We start from the raw sequence: 16885 nt of genomic DNA, 5'->3' as shown, positions 1-16885 counted from the left end.
CCATAGCATAAATCTAACTCTACCGTTCTCTGAATTTATTCTGGTACCCCACATATGCTTTTGGAGAAGAAAGTTAGCTCTGACACATTCTGGCCTTCTCGAAATAACTCAGATTCTTATGTCTATACAGGTTTTGTAGGACAAGAAAAGTAGGTAGAAGAAAAGTGAACATCAGAGAACAAGACAAATTGTAGTCAGAAATGTATTAAAAGAAAGGAACAAAACTCCAAATGTTTATGTATTCTAAGTAGGTAGATGAAATAACATTACATCTGAACACCAATGCTCTGTTTTATTAGTGATGTCACTCTGTCACACAGCCAAAATTTCTATCCCCTCTGCTTTCAAAGATCTAGCTCAATTAATAGAATTTTCATAGGATCTCCCAAAGGCAGCAAGACGTATGCAAGTGTCCTTTATTCCATCACTTCATTATTACCAAATGTTTTCTTCTCAGTATGTCCAGTCTCTATTAACAGCAAACAACAAGATGAATTCTTCAATTACATTACTTAAGATATATAAATGAGAAAAAAATGAGACATTTAAATGAACACAGGAGAACAAATGTTCTCCTACATATTTTTACATAATTCATCATTCTGACCTTATATACTATCAATTACATGCCTTATGTAGTCAGACTGATGTAGAAAGTGAGGCAGTTCCTTTTTAACTTGTCTGCTTGCCAAAGGAAAATGCATTTGCATTGCGTAAATAGATTGCTCAATGTTGGTTGTAATGCCTAGGTGAAGTTCACACAGCTGTGAGCAGCATTCCAGTAAAAGAATTACATGACAATGCTGAAGCAATGATTTAAAGTTATTAGCATATGAGACAGAAGAAGCAGGTTAATATCCTAATTAAATCATTTACAAGCACTTGAGAACACAGGAAGCCTAGGGGAAACTAACACTCAAAACAGTTGCCAAAGGAAGATGTAAAGGAAGATGTCAACCCAGATGAATCCATTTCAGGGAAGATAACAGTATTACTCAACATACATTTTTTCAGAATCAGTGGACACAGACAATTTTGTGGTTGCTGTTGTTGCCATTGTTACTTTTTGGATGGATCAGTTTAAAAACTGATTTATTATGCAGCTGCAGAAACATACACTCATGCTGGCACAACACAAGATGTGGTACTGGTGCAGAAATGAGCAGCCAGAGATGAAGGGAGGGAAGACAGATGCTGACTGAGTTAATAAAGTTGCCAAATATCTAACTGCACCTTAAACATGAGTCCAGGGCTTGCAGTAGACCTAGATCCTAGCTTAGGAACTGTGAAGTATTTGTTGCAAGTCAGTCTGCTAACTGACAGAAAGAAAGAAGAAATCTTAAAGCCAGTGTGGGAGTTACAGGGGGAGGCTGTTATTAATTTTTGCATATTTTCAAATGGAACAATTGATTTTTTTAGACTGTGTTCACATATTTGGCAGCAGTGCATATAAAACCTAATATAATACCAATATGCTTAAATTGTTATTTTCAGTTGAATCAATTCCCTAATCTGATTCTTACAGCGACCATGCGAAGAGCAGGCCTGAAGCAACAGGCATAACTCCTTAGAGAGTGGGGAAATTGCCACTGAAGATATGTTTTAAAAAAATAATACCCTTGAGATACCTTGAAGTAAGAAAACAAATACATTTTTAACCACTGTCACACTTGTAAAGTACTTTTAAGGGAGCAAATTAGAAGCATTCCTTTCCCCAGGAACTGGTGATCCAACACTGGTTCACACTAGCAGTACAGAGTCACACACAAAATGAAATGACCCTTCAGACTTACCAAAATCATCTTTCATGAGGATGTAAAGGTTCATTTGGAAATAGGAAACTCAGGCAACCAGAGAGAGAAGGGAATCCCCCATTTTTGTTAGCTAGGGCTTCTGTGACTTTACATTTTTAAATCTGTGGACAGATACTAAAGAAGCTGCCTATATTTTTGACTTTAGCAAAAAAAAATGGCAAATATATATATAAAATGAAAGAAAAATGCCAATCTAAATGCTTTCCAAAGGAAGATCACTTTGCTTATAATCTAAAAGAATAACAAACTTAGCTGCAGCAGTTAAGTTTATTCTAATTTTCAGCTACTCATGGAATCAGAAAAACAACTGTCTTGACTACAACAACATTAATACTGGTATAGATTTTAAAGTTATAAATGGCTTTTTGACAATATGGTTCTTAGGAGAAAATGACCATGATAGAATGCACTGTGCTCCTCCCTCCCACTGCCTCTGTTTAATCTGTCAAGCATAGGATATGTAAGCAACCTTACCAATAGTATATTTTGACAAGGGGCAGGGGCCAGGGGGATGTGTGATGCTGAAGGATAATAAACAGTCTTTTTTGCTGGAGCAGTGGATGTTATTCTTCCTGCAGAATGGACACTCATAATCTGCTGGATTATGGAAAATTGGGGCCAGGCAGGAAAGAAGAGTAGCAACTGAAAGTAGCAGGTACCATCATTAATAATATCAATTTAAAATTTAACGTATCTGGAAGGGTAATTGTCCTTCTGACTCTCATTTCCATGCATCACAGTCCTTTTCAACACATTAATGTTATAGATATAGCAGACGCATATAACCTAGTTAACTGCTGTTCATTCTGAACAAATAAAGAGATTTTGACAATGCGCACCTGTTAGCTTGCCGTACAATTTATCAGCTCTGAGCTATTTTGGACTGAAAAATGGGTGTTCTTACACTACTGTGATCTGAGTACTGTGTACACCAAGGTAGAAAAACTTTCAGAAATATGTATTTTGAGTTTGGTAAAGCCAAATTATTAGTATTACAAAAAAGAGAATCAAATTTAGGAGAATCCTTAAAGAAGGGAAATATAATCTGGGAAGCTGATTTTAATTCTGTGCTTTACTACAGGCTTCTTGAATGACCTCAATTAAGAGTGGGTTTTTCTCTGCTACATTTCCCTTATCTATAAAACAGGAATGGCATTAATTCCCTACAACAGAGAAAAACTGTGAAAATAGTACTAATTAAACTATAATAATAATTACAATAATTAAACTATGCTATGGTAGAAAGACAGCATAAATAATAATTAAACTATGCTATGACAGAGAGAGCATAGTTTAAAAGAACATCTAAGTAAGCTTGGCTGTTGTTGAAAGACTGTTCCAAGGATAAGAGAGTTTTAAAATAGTATAATCCTCTATACAGACACATGGAAGACACTCTTACGAAGTAAGACTGCAGATTATGTAAAAGTTCCTCATCCACTTCAGCTCAATTTATGACATGGTGGGGAAATGGGGAAAAACTTCACTATTTAATTTCCCTCTGACATGGACAACGAGGGTTCACATGCTGCATTTCATTAGCTCTACTACAGGAGAATATGCCCTAAACAATTGTTGCTCTTTTTGCACCTGTCCGACCACCATTTCGACCACCATTCCCTCCTTTGCTTGTACTGTCTGCACTACTTTATATGTGGCCAGACCAGAAAACTGCACCTGCAAATCAATTCAAAAAGTTTATCTCAGTAACAGTCGGTAATGTAAATCATCCTCTTACCAATGTAGTTCTTTGACATTGCCACTTCTTTTATCAAAATGTGCACAGAACCCCTTGGAATCTGAATCACTTCCATATAGCCTGTAAGATAAAGATATATTTTTTAAGAAAATACCAAGAAATAATATTTAAATAATTAAACTAACAATAAGTTATTTACTATTGAAAATTAATATGAGATATGAGATTGAATGTACTTGAACATTCTCTTTCATGATATACAACGGAAAACTTTCTAAATTTCAGACACAAAAGTGAAAGTGATAGCAAAAATTGAATATATAATCAGGATTTTTTTAAACATCAATAAAGTATTTTCAACAGTGCATCACAAGTAATTAATGTATGAATTGATCATAGGTTCACAGGATAATTCAGGTTGGAAGGGACCTCAAAATGTCATCTAATCCAACTTCCTAATAAAAGGGTCAGCTAAGAGATCACACTAGGTTCCTCAGAGCTTTATTCGCTTGGCTCTTAAAGGACTCCAAAGATGGAAACTGCCCTACCTCTCTAGGCAGCCTGGTCCACTGATGTACTGTCTACATGGGGAAAAAGGGTTTTCTTTATATGCAGGCTGAATCTCTCTTGTTTCAACCTTCAGCCATTGCATCCCACCATGTATCCCATCATGTACTACTGAGCAGTCTCTTTGTTCCCCACAACCTCTTCTTAAGTATTTGATGGGTGTTAATAGGCTCCATAAATTTTCTCCAGGACAAAGAAATCCCATTCCTTCAGACTCTTCTCATAGTGGTAGCAAGTGCTTCAGCCCTCAGCAATTTTGGTGGCTTCTCTGAACTCAGTCCAGTTCATCAATAGCTTTATTCTATCAGGGGCCCAAGATTCGAGACCATACTGTAGATGCAATAGTACTACTACTAATATGAAGAATGCAATACTAATACTGCATTCTATGAGCTGAACTTTCAACTAAGTTAGAGCTTAATAACATGAACTTATAGATGCTTCTGGATTTTTTCAATCTAAAAATTTCATGTGTGGTTAAATATACGGTTAAAAATCAGATTCCACTATACACACTAAAACTGTACTGAAATTTTCATTTAACACACGACCATAACTAATGAATAAAGACAAATTTCACACTTCTTTTTTAGTACATTAAAATCCAACTACATATCAAGTAATTAAGAGTATTGTTGCATTTTACATAAATCCAAACTATCACTGAAAAAAAAAGGAAAAAGAAAAACAAAAAGAAAAAAAAATACCCTAAGGAAAGCCAAATCTTCTTAATCAACTCCACTTACAATGTCTGCATGAAGGATCAACAACAATAGCATGCTGGAAATCAGTTGATAACTGTATGTGGAGCTGCTGGGGAGAGTCCAGCGCAGGGCCACAAGGATGATCAGGGGCCTGGAACATCTGCCCTATGAGGAGAGGCTGAGGGAGCTGGGCCTGTTCAGCCTGGAGAAGAGAAGGCTGAGAGGGGACCTGATCAGTGTCTATAAGTACCTCAAGGGAGGCAGGGAGGAGGATGGTGCTGGCCTCTTTTCAGTGGTGGCCACCGACAGAACTAGGGGGAAACGGCCAGAAAATAAAGCATCAAAAGTTCCACAGCAACTTAAGGGAAAATGTCGTAACAGTGAGGGTGACAGAGCACTGGAACAGGCTGCCCAGAGAGGTTGTGGAGTCTCCTTCTCTGGAGATCTTCCAAACCCGCTTGGACGCAGTCCTGTGTCACGTGCTCTAGGTGACCCTGCGTGTGCAGGGAGGTTGGACTAGATGATCTCTAGAGGTCCCTTCCAACCTTAAGCATTCTATGATTCTATGATTTGCAAAATAGACATCAAATACATTGTACAACAGAATGGATGTATATACACATACCTCCTCTGGGCAATGAATCATTGAAGAAACCTTCAATGGCTTCACACGTACTCCCATCTCCTCCACAAACACGACATCTATCTTCCTTTGCATCAGACCCCAAAATATTATCACAACCTACATGCTGAGAACAAATGAGAACAAACATTGTACTGAATTTTTTAATGTATAAAGAACACCAGAATTCCACAGCTGAGTTCCTATACTTTGTTTTTGTTAGTTTTCTAATACATGGCAAACATTCTTGATCTCATTGCATGTTATTCAGTAACCATAAATCCTCAACCCTCAGTTTAGCAAAGTACACTAGCATAGGGTTCACCTGCAAGTAAGTTAGTGATTCCAGTGAAACCAAATAATTAGAGTCAACAGCACTATTCAGATTTCTAGATTTATGTAAATAAATTAATGCATTTTTTTCATAGAACTACAGACCAATAGTGACAACTTTCTCTTTTGATTACATTATGAACAGAATTGTTTGCAACAGGAGGAACTAGTTAGAAATGGGTGAAATGTTCACATATATCTGCTTGTCTCCTGCTGCCTTTTCCAGTGCTTCTTCAACAAAAAACAGAAAGCAATTTAAAGTAAGGAAGACAAAAAGTAGAATTCTAGATATTACTGCTCTAATATTTAAAAGAAGCTGCTGAAATTCAAATGATTTGTCTCACCTATCCAAATATCTTTCTTGTTTTTTTGTCTCCGTCTTACCATTATGACTCATTAATGACTTGACTTTTAAACAAGCTTGTTTCATGTAGGTAACAAGTGAGTACCAGTACAAAATGTAGAAGGAATGACAACAAATACCAAACACACACTAATTCTTAAATATTTTATAAAACATACGTAACCTTGCATTCTCCATTTATACAGATATCCAGTGAATCAGCATTGCACTGAGTCCCATCTATTACTGCAGGAGCACGTTCAGTGTAAAAATTATAACCTTCGGCCAAGCAGTTTAACGCGCATGGTTTAACCCCACCTAGACAAGGAAAGCAAAGAAAAAAAAGAGAATTCTTGGAAAGTTAATAATGAAAAGTAGATATCTAATCTGGTCTGAAATTTATAATCTTATCTCATACCTGACATATATAAAATACATACTTTATTTGCTTTCCCGTTATTGATTTCTCTACTTGACCCTTCTTTCTAGCAAAAAAGATTATTTCAGCTCATAGTAAGATATGTCAAGGTTGGATGGCTCCATAATGATTCCATGATGTTAATACAATCCTAATGATTATTGAACAATTTAAAATAACAGACACCACATCACCATTTGAAAAACATGAAAAATAAAAGTAATTCTAATAATATGACAGTTTAAATTTCAAAAACCATAATCAGATTCTATTTCAGTAGAAATCTAGTCCTGTAACTTTAATCATGCTACAAGTCAGGCCAGATGATCACAACAGTCCTTTTGGGGCTCAATCTACAAAACTAAGTATAAAATCATTCAACTCAATTAAATATGAAAATTCAAAGCAGGCCACGGACTTATTCATGCACAGTTTAGAACATAAAAAGACAACATCAAAGGGCAACTTCCAAACTCCAAAAGTCAATAAAAACTCCATGCAACTTGATTAAAGTTTCCCAAAGAAAACAAAAAAAATTACAATAGTCTCCCCTGCTTCAAAATATCCTTTCCTGCACATTGCAATTATTTTTACCTCAATAGTTGAAGTAATCCTTTTACCCTTTGGTAAATGCTATTTCTCTTTTTTCCTTTTCCTCACACTTCCACCTTAGATAAGAATTTCAACATGATTTTTATAGTGAACTCATCACTGTATCATCAAAGGCACTCTACTGTGACTGTAGATTGAAAAAGGTTTCATATTTTAAGGTAAAACCGTAAAAAAGTGCTCACTCCCTTTCACAGTGAAACAAAACGTTACCAAAATACCAAGATGGTCCTTCTGTAATGTTTTCAACTATTGATAAAAATGCAAGGTTAGCAACATGGCTCACAGTACACCAATTAAAATTACATTGTCAGGTGTTACTATCTAGACAATATTCACAGGACTTCAAAGAGCAAGTATGTTAGTATAATTGCAAAGCTACACGTTACCTCCAGTGTAGGGTTTCCAGTTATAGTACTTTCCCCGGAAAGGCATATTATCAAAATCTGCACATTGTTTTTCTCGAAAATCACGGGCCCCTGAAGGACATGGCTAAAATCATAACAATAAAAGATTAATTTCTTGTAATAAATCAGCGCAAGAGACCAGTCTAGTGATTCCTTGCTTTGTTTTGTGGCTTTATTTAGTGATTCTGACACTTGCTTTACTTCTATTCAATTGGTGCTCAGATTGAAGTATCCATTTTGTAATCTTCATCATGCATGAGATAACTGAAGTAATTTAAACAAAGTTAAGTGTTACAACCATATCCAGGTAACTCAACAGTCAAAATACTTCGAAACTACTCTTTGTAATCAATCCATCAGATATCTTCTTATAAACACACATAAAAAAGCAGCTGAAAAATTAAAACACAAAAATCATTTTGTTAAGAGCTCCAAGTTCAGTTGTTACAGCTATATTGAGATCTGTTTTTCAGACATAATCAAAACGAAAGCACTTTTTAGAGAGCTGCTGCCTACTATCACCTTTGTTTACATGAAGCTTTGGAAAAAAAAATCACTGTTTAAGGTGGAGTATGAGAGTAAGAGATCAGATATAATATTTGGTCCTGATTATTGGTAGTATCCAAGGGCAATCAAAACTGCTGTCATTTAAATTGTCACTACTTTTCATGACCAGTTATAAATCTAGGAGATAGCTTCCTTATTTAGAATAAAGGTAGACACACGCGAAATGCATCTCAGAAGAGAATTACAGAAGAAACTGAACTCTCTGCTTTTTTTCCTACATTTTTGACCTGTAGGTTTAGTTTAGAAGTAGTAACAGCAGCTAACTTTGAATACTCGAAGTATTCAAATAGCATATTAAACATTGTAATCAATGCTTAATTAGCTGTTGTAAGTGTAAGCTTCATCAGACTAATTATTTGAAATACAGATTAAAGTAATTTTTAGACTCAAAGAGAAAACTTGTTTGACACAAATTGTAGTTGTTAATATTATTATTATATGAGCAATAGAGGAGTCCATTTATGGCACAGTCTTCCTGTATATCTAACCAGTTAGCGCTGTTCAGGAATCTGAACTGCATTCAAGCAAAAGGGCCCATATAGACATTCACAGTAAAAATGTACCGCACAATGCAAATATTAACATAATAATTATAACTCCCAACATGCATTAATCAAGTTTCTGTCATACGCAGCCCATTGCACTATGATTCAAAATTACAGAAATTTTCTTCAGATTTAGAACTGCTGCATTATATACCAAAACACTGAACATTCTTGGATGCTGGAGAGGCTTGCAACTTAAAATTTTCTCTATAAAACACTCTTCTATCCTTTCTAATCGAAATCCATTTTGAATATATTTATCACGAAACAATGGAATGGTTATTATTTTTAATACTATAATCTGTTGGATTATAAGAGAATAAAAAATTGCCTGAAAATAATAATTTTTGAAAAAAACAAAATAAACTTCCATAATCTTGCCTTTTTAAATTGGTATCATCAATTAGATTCATCTCTGCATCACCTGCTCCAAGCAGGAGAAGGATCAATCCTGACATCTCAAAGTTTTGAGTCTAAATCGAAAATTGGTCACGACATCCCATTCTTCAATCCCAAGTGCTTAGATACTGACTCACAAGGCTGATATTTAAACTGCATGAAGCTACCCTTAAAAGGTTATTAAACCACCAGCACACCCTTCAAAAATCATCAAAACCTCTTTTGAGGTAGTTACATTAGAATAACACAATAAAATATAAAAATAAGAAAGAAGGATCATTATTTCCATATCTACACGTAATTGAAGTCATGAGATTTCTCATCAACAAAGGACTATACTGTATATCACAGAGAATGAGATTCTCTGTGAGATTCAGCTTCTGTTCCTACAGGTAGCTTCTCAAACAAAAAAACAAACTTTTGAAAATATTAAGAATTATGACAGCAATCAAAAATGTCTGTGAGTGTATTCATAAATGAACTAATTTCATTTGTCCACATCCTGTTGAGAGAAAAGGCACAAGAAAAGGAATCTTCTGAAGATATGTGTATGTACCCACTTTCGTATGTATAAATCCTTCACAGAACCTTTTTCATCGTTTTAGAAAAAGTTAGGAGATTCTTAACTGTTTTAGATACGTACCAGATTAAGCTTCAGATTTTATAAATATTTTAAGTAGATAATGAGTGATTTTAAGTTGTTATTTTGCAATGCTTGCAAGCATTTTTTTTCAATAGAGGAACTTGGCTTGCAAAAATATGTATATTTTGAAAGAGCCAAAGAGGTTGGTATTAGAAAATAAGTTTCTGATGATTGTGTTCTTTCTATCACCCTTTGTTTCTAGAACTCATCAGTTAATGTTATTTTCTGCTGATCTCAATGTTTCTATTAGCAGATGCCTTTTGAATTAAGAAGTCATATATGGCTTTGAAAGCCTTTGATGAGAAATACGCCTAGTAGGAGTGTGTGCACTGCTTCCAAGGAATGAAAATGGTCACAAGAAAGGGCAACAGAACTAACTGATCTGTGAAAGACAAATGAAGTCAAAATGAAGGCACTTTTTTAATGAATAGTAGGAGCTTTAGGGAGTGCTACTTTTAAAATTACAGATGGGCAATGAATGTCGACACTGCAAAAAAGCTCAACAGGAGAGATATACAAACAACACATTTCTCATAAAAACAATGACAGATCTGCATGCTCTTAACACATACATTAATCAAACATACCATTCCATTAAAAATGTCAAACAATAAGGACCATCATAATAAAATCTACTAGCCTCAGCAATTCTTATTCACTTAGAGCTTCAAAAAGCATTATAAAAGAAATAGACTACAACCATTATAACCATTAAGACAGTAAATTTAAACTTGTCAGTCATAGTATGTTTATACACAGAAAAGCCATATCCTAAAGGTATGTCAAAAAAAAAGATTCACAGTAAAACCATAACAATGTCACTTCTAAACTGTCTGGTCTGAGTCAGTCTGCTTGTTTTGAAATGAAATGCAAGTTTCCAGTTTCTTATTTAAATTATTGACTGAAGTGAGTATAGGTAGGAAACAAGTGCATTGGAATATCAGGCCATAATGTTAAAGGCTTTTGACATACTTAAGCAGTGTTTTGAAACAGACCAGTGGATGGAGTTCAAAAAAGATCAACTACTACACTTAAATAGGAACATCAACTATATAAGATGATGAGTAATTCCCTAAATAGTAGTTCAGAACCATCTTTACTAATTAATGTTCTCGTTTCTTGAAACAGAGCTGTTTTGAGAAATAATATTTTTCGAACTGTATGAGAAGATACACAGCTGACACACAATGCATTTGTGTACATCAGTTCGCTCCTGGAAGGATATCAGGCAAACTGTAACCTAGAAAATTCCAGTCCTTTTCAATTAATGCTCTTTTTCAATATCATTTTCTCCCCTTGAACTGTCTTGTTTTTAGAAACAAATAGAAACAAATCTGACCAAAAAAAAATGTTAATGCTATGCTGACTTAAAAGCTCACTATATTGCTGAATACTTTTACGTGGTTCAATTTTTAACTTTTTTCAATTTATAATTTTGACTTATCACTTGATTTTGTGTATGTGGCTGTCTACACTGCTGCACTCATCTCAGTAGCAGCTCATTGAACTTGGCTCTAAAATGAAGCTAAAAGCACAATCATTTTGATAACAAGAACCAGTAAATACCTGACAGCCACACAGGAGGTTTAAATCACACCTAAGTAGTACATTTCACAGAATACTTCAGAAGACTGTGTAACAAAAAATATCAGTCTAGATACAATGGGAGAGATGATAGGATGGTGCAGATAAAATGCCAAGTCCAAGAAGTGTTTAAACACTTGGTTTCTGGAAGCTTTTAAGGCTTACCCTTAGAAAAATCATGCCTTGACTGACATAACTTTTATAATCTTCCCCTAAGCACCATGGTTAGGATACAAGACACTGGGCTAGACAGACCTTTGGTCTGATGGGGCATGGGAACACATGTGATCACCTTAATCGTGGACACCAAAGTTGAACTCATTCTAGGCCTTAGTGTGAAGCCTGCAGCTGGGCATAATATTGAGACGGGGACCCTGACATGCAGTAGATAGGTAGGGACCCTGCAGCACAGAGGTGTCCAGCAGGACGATTTGCCAATAAAATGCAAAATTCACAGTTTTCATCAATCTTGTTTCTAACTGAAATGCATCTATTGATGGCAAAAAGAAAAACAGAAAAATTGATTATACTTTGATAGTGAAACAAAATTTACTTACATCAGTATTACAGGAGCGATATCGTTTCCTTTCTCCAAGACAATATTTTCCTCCTCCTGAAGGCCTGCAAAAACACATTTAATGCATTGTATTAGTAAAAACACAAGTTCATTACAAGTGTTCATATAATCATTAGTATAGCTACAAGTTCACAAGATATATATTACACAACATATAAATAAATATGGACACATGTACAACCACAGAATGTTTCAAGATGAGATTTTTATACACTTTATTAAACGAGTATTTTAGAATTGACTTGAATTGGAACAGATTCAAAACAGAACTGAATATCTTAACATCTTTGCTTATTTTGTGTGTGTATATATATATATACACACACACTATATATATAGATATATACAAACTACTTACTCAATTTGAATAAAATTCAAACTACAAAATCAAGTTACTTTTCAACTGTATTTGAATACAAAATTGTATTGCTTTTAATTACTTTCTTGCTCTATTAAACTAGAATGAAACATGTGTAAACAATCTTTTTTTAAAATCTTCTCATATTGCATTTGAAAATACAACAAAATGCAGAAACACTGCTTGCTAAATTGCTTTGCCCGTAGCAAAGACTGCATTTTCTAGTTCAAAAGTATGATTCTGATTTAAATTATGCATTATTAAATCTGAAGCAACTCCAGACCAAGCAGGTTTCTTTTGGCGTGATTAAGCCAAAAATTGCTCTTAAAGGTCCCAGAATCTTCAAGAATCTTACCTATCTTCCTCCAAAGAGGTCAAATAATGAACCATTGACTTAAAGATTAACCATATACCAGTTGTTTGATCATAACATGAAAGCAGGAAGGAAAAATGCTTGTTGCTTTGCTATAGTAAAGAACGTATAACTGGCCAAAATGAAAATCAGAATGATTCTGCATGTTACAGATATTAAGGCAGACAACATTAAACTAAAACACTCGTATAAATTAATAAACTGAGGGGAATATTTTCCTTACAGAGATATCAAAATATTGCAATTGCACTTGCTTGCTGTACTGTAAAGAATCTAAGATCCAACTGTCTTTCAACATAATCATTGAAATACAGAAAGACAATAACAGTTAAAAATCCTAGGAAGTTACTGATGCTTTGAACAGACTTTTAGCTAGTATTTGCGCTCCTTCTACCCGTGTGAAAAAGAGAGTAGTATTTAATCTCTCAGCAACACAGTCTGCCATATTATCTATGTATATGGATAATTTTTGATTTTGAATGTATTCAATAATTAGTGGTATTTGCCAAATTTGATTGGTAATTATTGCTAAACGCTAGTACATACACAGAGCACCTTAGACAGCAATGTCTGTACAGCAGAGTGAAGTGCAAGCCTGGCTTAGAAAACATGGCTCCAAGCAACAAAGATCCTCAATGTACAGAGAATACTAGTGAGCACATAGAGAGAAAAAGGTAAGGAAGGAGTGACAGAAGTTCCAGAATGATTATGAGGGAAAAAAACAGGAAAAAAAGCCTGATATTTTGCAGGAAAGTAATTTTTGAAATTAATAATGGGCAATATCCTTCTGCAAAGACCTATAGCTGTGATGAAGTAACCTGTACAGGGCAAGCAGCAACAGAAAAAGAAAAAAAAATTAGTAGTTATTCATTCAGCAAAGGACAGAAAGGAAATAAATACGTGTTTCTGATTTGAAAAGTGTTAATGACAGAAAGTACTTACCTGAGAGGCCTTCTCTGGAACACTGTTGAGGACATTGGGAAGCAGACAGAGATGACAGGACCAGTACGGATACACAAAACAGACCAAGTTGTAGTGGAGAAGCTGGCCCCACTTGAGAGCAGATGGACCAAGAGGTAGTAGCAGAGAGAGAAGTAGCTGAATTGTTTTAAGAGTCAGTGGGAAGTCACAACTAAGCGTTGGATGTCATAGGGCATAAATGTATTTTATGCACACAAATATTATTTGCATTTTATATGTAAAAAGCGTTATGTCAATATCTTTCAGATATTCTGTGTAGCTTTTTCAATATATAACTGACAATAGTTATACCCTAACAAGCATCATAGGCAAAACATATTTTAATAAGTAAGAAATCTAAGACATAATTTAAGTATATTTTGCATGAACAATAAGCTTCAGAAAGAAAACTTCTCTGGTTACTACCAAATACAGATCTAGCTATCTTTACAGTGCATGCAAAATAGTTACAGTAAAAAATGTATATCTAGTGAGCTCCTCTTGTGTAGCTGTTTCTGTCTGCTATATTGAAGACAAATGTTGGCACGCTAGCAAAACATTTTTACAGATAACATGTGAAACCGCAGTTTTGAACAAATTCCAAGTGTGTCTTTTTGTTGGCTCTGGCTTACTTTAGCTACTTACGCTGGACTGTCACAGTGTCTTATAGACGAGGAGACGCCTCCCCCGCAGGTCCTGCTGCACTCTCCCCAGATTGACCATGGACCCCAGTCTCCGTCTATGCTCTGGGGCCAAGTGCCAAAAGGTACACACTCCCCCTGGTAACACCACTGAAAGATTTCATAAGAAAAAAAAGCACAAAATTAGCTTCCAGGCTGATAGAGTTATCAGGGCACAAAAATACACAGGTCAAGCAATGACCAAGTAGAGGCATTAGCATTTGCTGTATAGATAACAAGACAAGGATTTCAATTTTTCTAGCCATGTTTAGACTTTGGTGAGGCCGTTTGTGATTCGTTATTTGTCTTCACTAAATCCAGCAGTATAAATTGCTAATACATACCAGAAGTTCAACTGAGCTTAAAATAAAGATTTTCCTTCTTCTCCATGCATCCTTCTTAATGCTTCATATTAAGGAAACTGCAAATTAGTCGCATTCTTTTACACACCAAGACACATCTTCAAGGTTACTTTAATAAAGCACCCTCCAGTTATGATTCGCACAGAAGCTTCGCTTCGTTACACAAAATGAAAAACTCCCCACTCCAGAATTTTTAAGAAAGTAATTTCCCTGGCTTTTAAAAAGAAAATTCGGAAGTGGTTCTAATGGAAGAAGAATTTGTAGCTGTACTTTTTCTATACTAACACTACAGACATAACAAAAGCAGAAGTGAGGTGTTAGAGTACAGAAAATCACTTCATACAGTGCCTGGCCATTTGTTCAGGGGCAGAGTACGTGTCTTCATGCAGTAACTGAACCTTTGCAATATTGCTACCTACACCAGACAACCAAATCTACAGACGTTAACAACAGTAGGTGAGTGCTATAATAAATTTTTGTGTAGTATATCAGAAATCTTTTTTTAAATCTCTCAGAAATAATCCTGGAACCCATAGTTTCAACCACATTCTGGTGTCTTTTACGTCATTGAAAATACAGAGTAGTTCTAAATTGGTTACGTCCATCCTGTTATCAGTGGGTTAGGCCACAGCGTAGAGCGTGGCTGCAGGTTTACTCTGAGCTTGCTCTGCCCATTTGACTTCCAAAAAGTAGGTATCCATAAGACTTCTGAGCCTTTAAGCAATAAGAGACACAACATTAACCTTTTCCAGAAAGAAGCCCAGATAATTTGTGTGCCCAAAAACATCGTTATGACTTCGACAAAACAAACTGAGACAGGCACAGAAGATATTGGACAAGCAGACTTGTCTAGCCCATACGCACTGACAGACTCAGTTTTGAGTTTATATCTGCTGGCACTGAAAAGGCAAGTTTTTTCTTTCCCAAGTCCTAAGGCTCACCTAAAACCTCAGTCCCAACAATGTGTATGGGATGATTTCTGGTCTCAAGAGCTAAAGAATGACCTGAATTATTCCAGATTTCTACAAAAACAAGTGAACAGAGAATTTAACCTTCTGCTATTATTCAGGAAAAAAAAAAAGGCAGTTTGACATGAACAATGATTACATTGTGCTAGTCAAGGATTTCTTAATTTTGCTAATCACATTCATCATGGTTTCTTCTCTCAAAACATTTTTACTCCTCAGGACTTCTTGTTTGTCTGTACATGCTATTCCTGAAACTGTTTTAAAGGACAACTATTGCAACCCAGCACATTTCTGTTCATAATATCTTATCTACTAACAGGGAAATAAAAGGGAGGATTAATGTGTGCCTACAAAAAACATACAAAGCAGAAAATTTAAATTTCAAGCTCAAAATGCATTGCCTTTCTAACAGAAAAAAGCAAAATAAATCAATAAACTCATCACGGACACAATGTTTCATGGAGCTTTACTTAGGAAATGACCACTCATCTTTCTTGCACTCGCAATAAATTTTCAACTCTAAGGTCTATGAGAATAAACGAGTACCTGTTAGAGGAACTTAACCCTCGTGCGGGGTGTCTCTTAAATCTAGACTATTAGAATGTCTGTACAGCACATAATGCAGTCCATAAAGTAAACTGATGTATTTCGAGCTAGTTAGATCCACATGTGTAAGTATATCCATATATGGCAGTGTTTTGCAATGCCTCTAATGGTACATTTACAGTGGGGAAAATGGTATTTATGTGAAGTATATATGAGACATCCAATTTTTCTGTTTTTTTTATTCTTCATTACAGTGATATCAAATAATTACTAAAAAGTGGCAATGATTACCTACACTGAAGACAATAATCCCTTTATAGAACTTTATTAACGAAGCCACAGGATTGCACAGTTATCTAGTGCTAGAGTCACAAGCTAAAAATTAAAATGCTGCTAGGAGGAAAAATACATGCTAATAATTTGGATTAGCAGGACATTATAAAAATATTATCAACACTTTAAAGCCCAAGTTCATAAACTTGGAAAGGAAATTCTGAGTTTAAAGTTAACCCCCAAAATATCACATGTGCAAACTGAACATGCAAATAGTCACACCTCTATCTTATTGTGAACATGCATAAATCTGGTGCATTTTATCGGCTTTATTTTCCAGCGCAGAATAAAATCCCTGCAATTTCCTCTACCATCCAAACATTCGTTTCTTATACTTCCCATATTACCCCTCTTTCAATGCTGATTTTTCCCCTCCAATGAAATTAATCCTGCTGACTTACTGCTGCTCATGTTGGCTGATATTTTTAACTGAAAGTTAATCTTTCAACAGAGGCTAGTGATGCATAAAATCTC

The 16885-nt window shown here is 35.2% G+C and overlaps 1 protein-coding gene across 1 annotated transcript in view; it reads right to left on the bottom strand.

Moving 5' to 3' along the window:
- Window positions 1-16885, bottom strand: part of ADAMTS6 (ADAM metallopeptidase with thrombospondin type 1 motif 6) — a 129577-nt gene that overhangs the window by 32873 nt on the left and 79819 nt on the right. The window contains exons 12-17 of the mRNA XM_088528473.1: window positions 14168-14313; window positions 11812-11875; window positions 7499-7601; window positions 6267-6400; window positions 5410-5533; window positions 3553-3633 (exon numbers count right to left, since the gene is read on the bottom strand). Coding sequence (XP_088384599.1) covers window positions 3553-3633; window positions 5410-5533; window positions 6267-6400; window positions 7499-7601; window positions 11812-11875; window positions 14168-14313 — 652 coding nt within the window. The remainder of the gene's footprint in view (window positions 1-3552; window positions 3634-5409; window positions 5534-6266; window positions 6401-7498; window positions 7602-11811; window positions 11876-14167; window positions 14314-16885) is intronic.

Source organism: Tinamus guttatus, unplaced genomic scaffold (genome assembly GCF_059628265.1).
Source record: "Tinamus guttatus ecotype Peru unplaced genomic scaffold, ASM5962826v1 Tinamus_guttatus_pri_ptg000309l, whole genome shotgun sequence".
NCBI classification, from domain to species: Eukaryota; Metazoa; Chordata; class Aves; order Tinamiformes; family Tinamidae; genus Tinamus; species Tinamus guttatus.
Note: the sequence above shows the minus strand (reverse complement) of the source record. Positions and strands in the feature narration are given on the sequence as shown.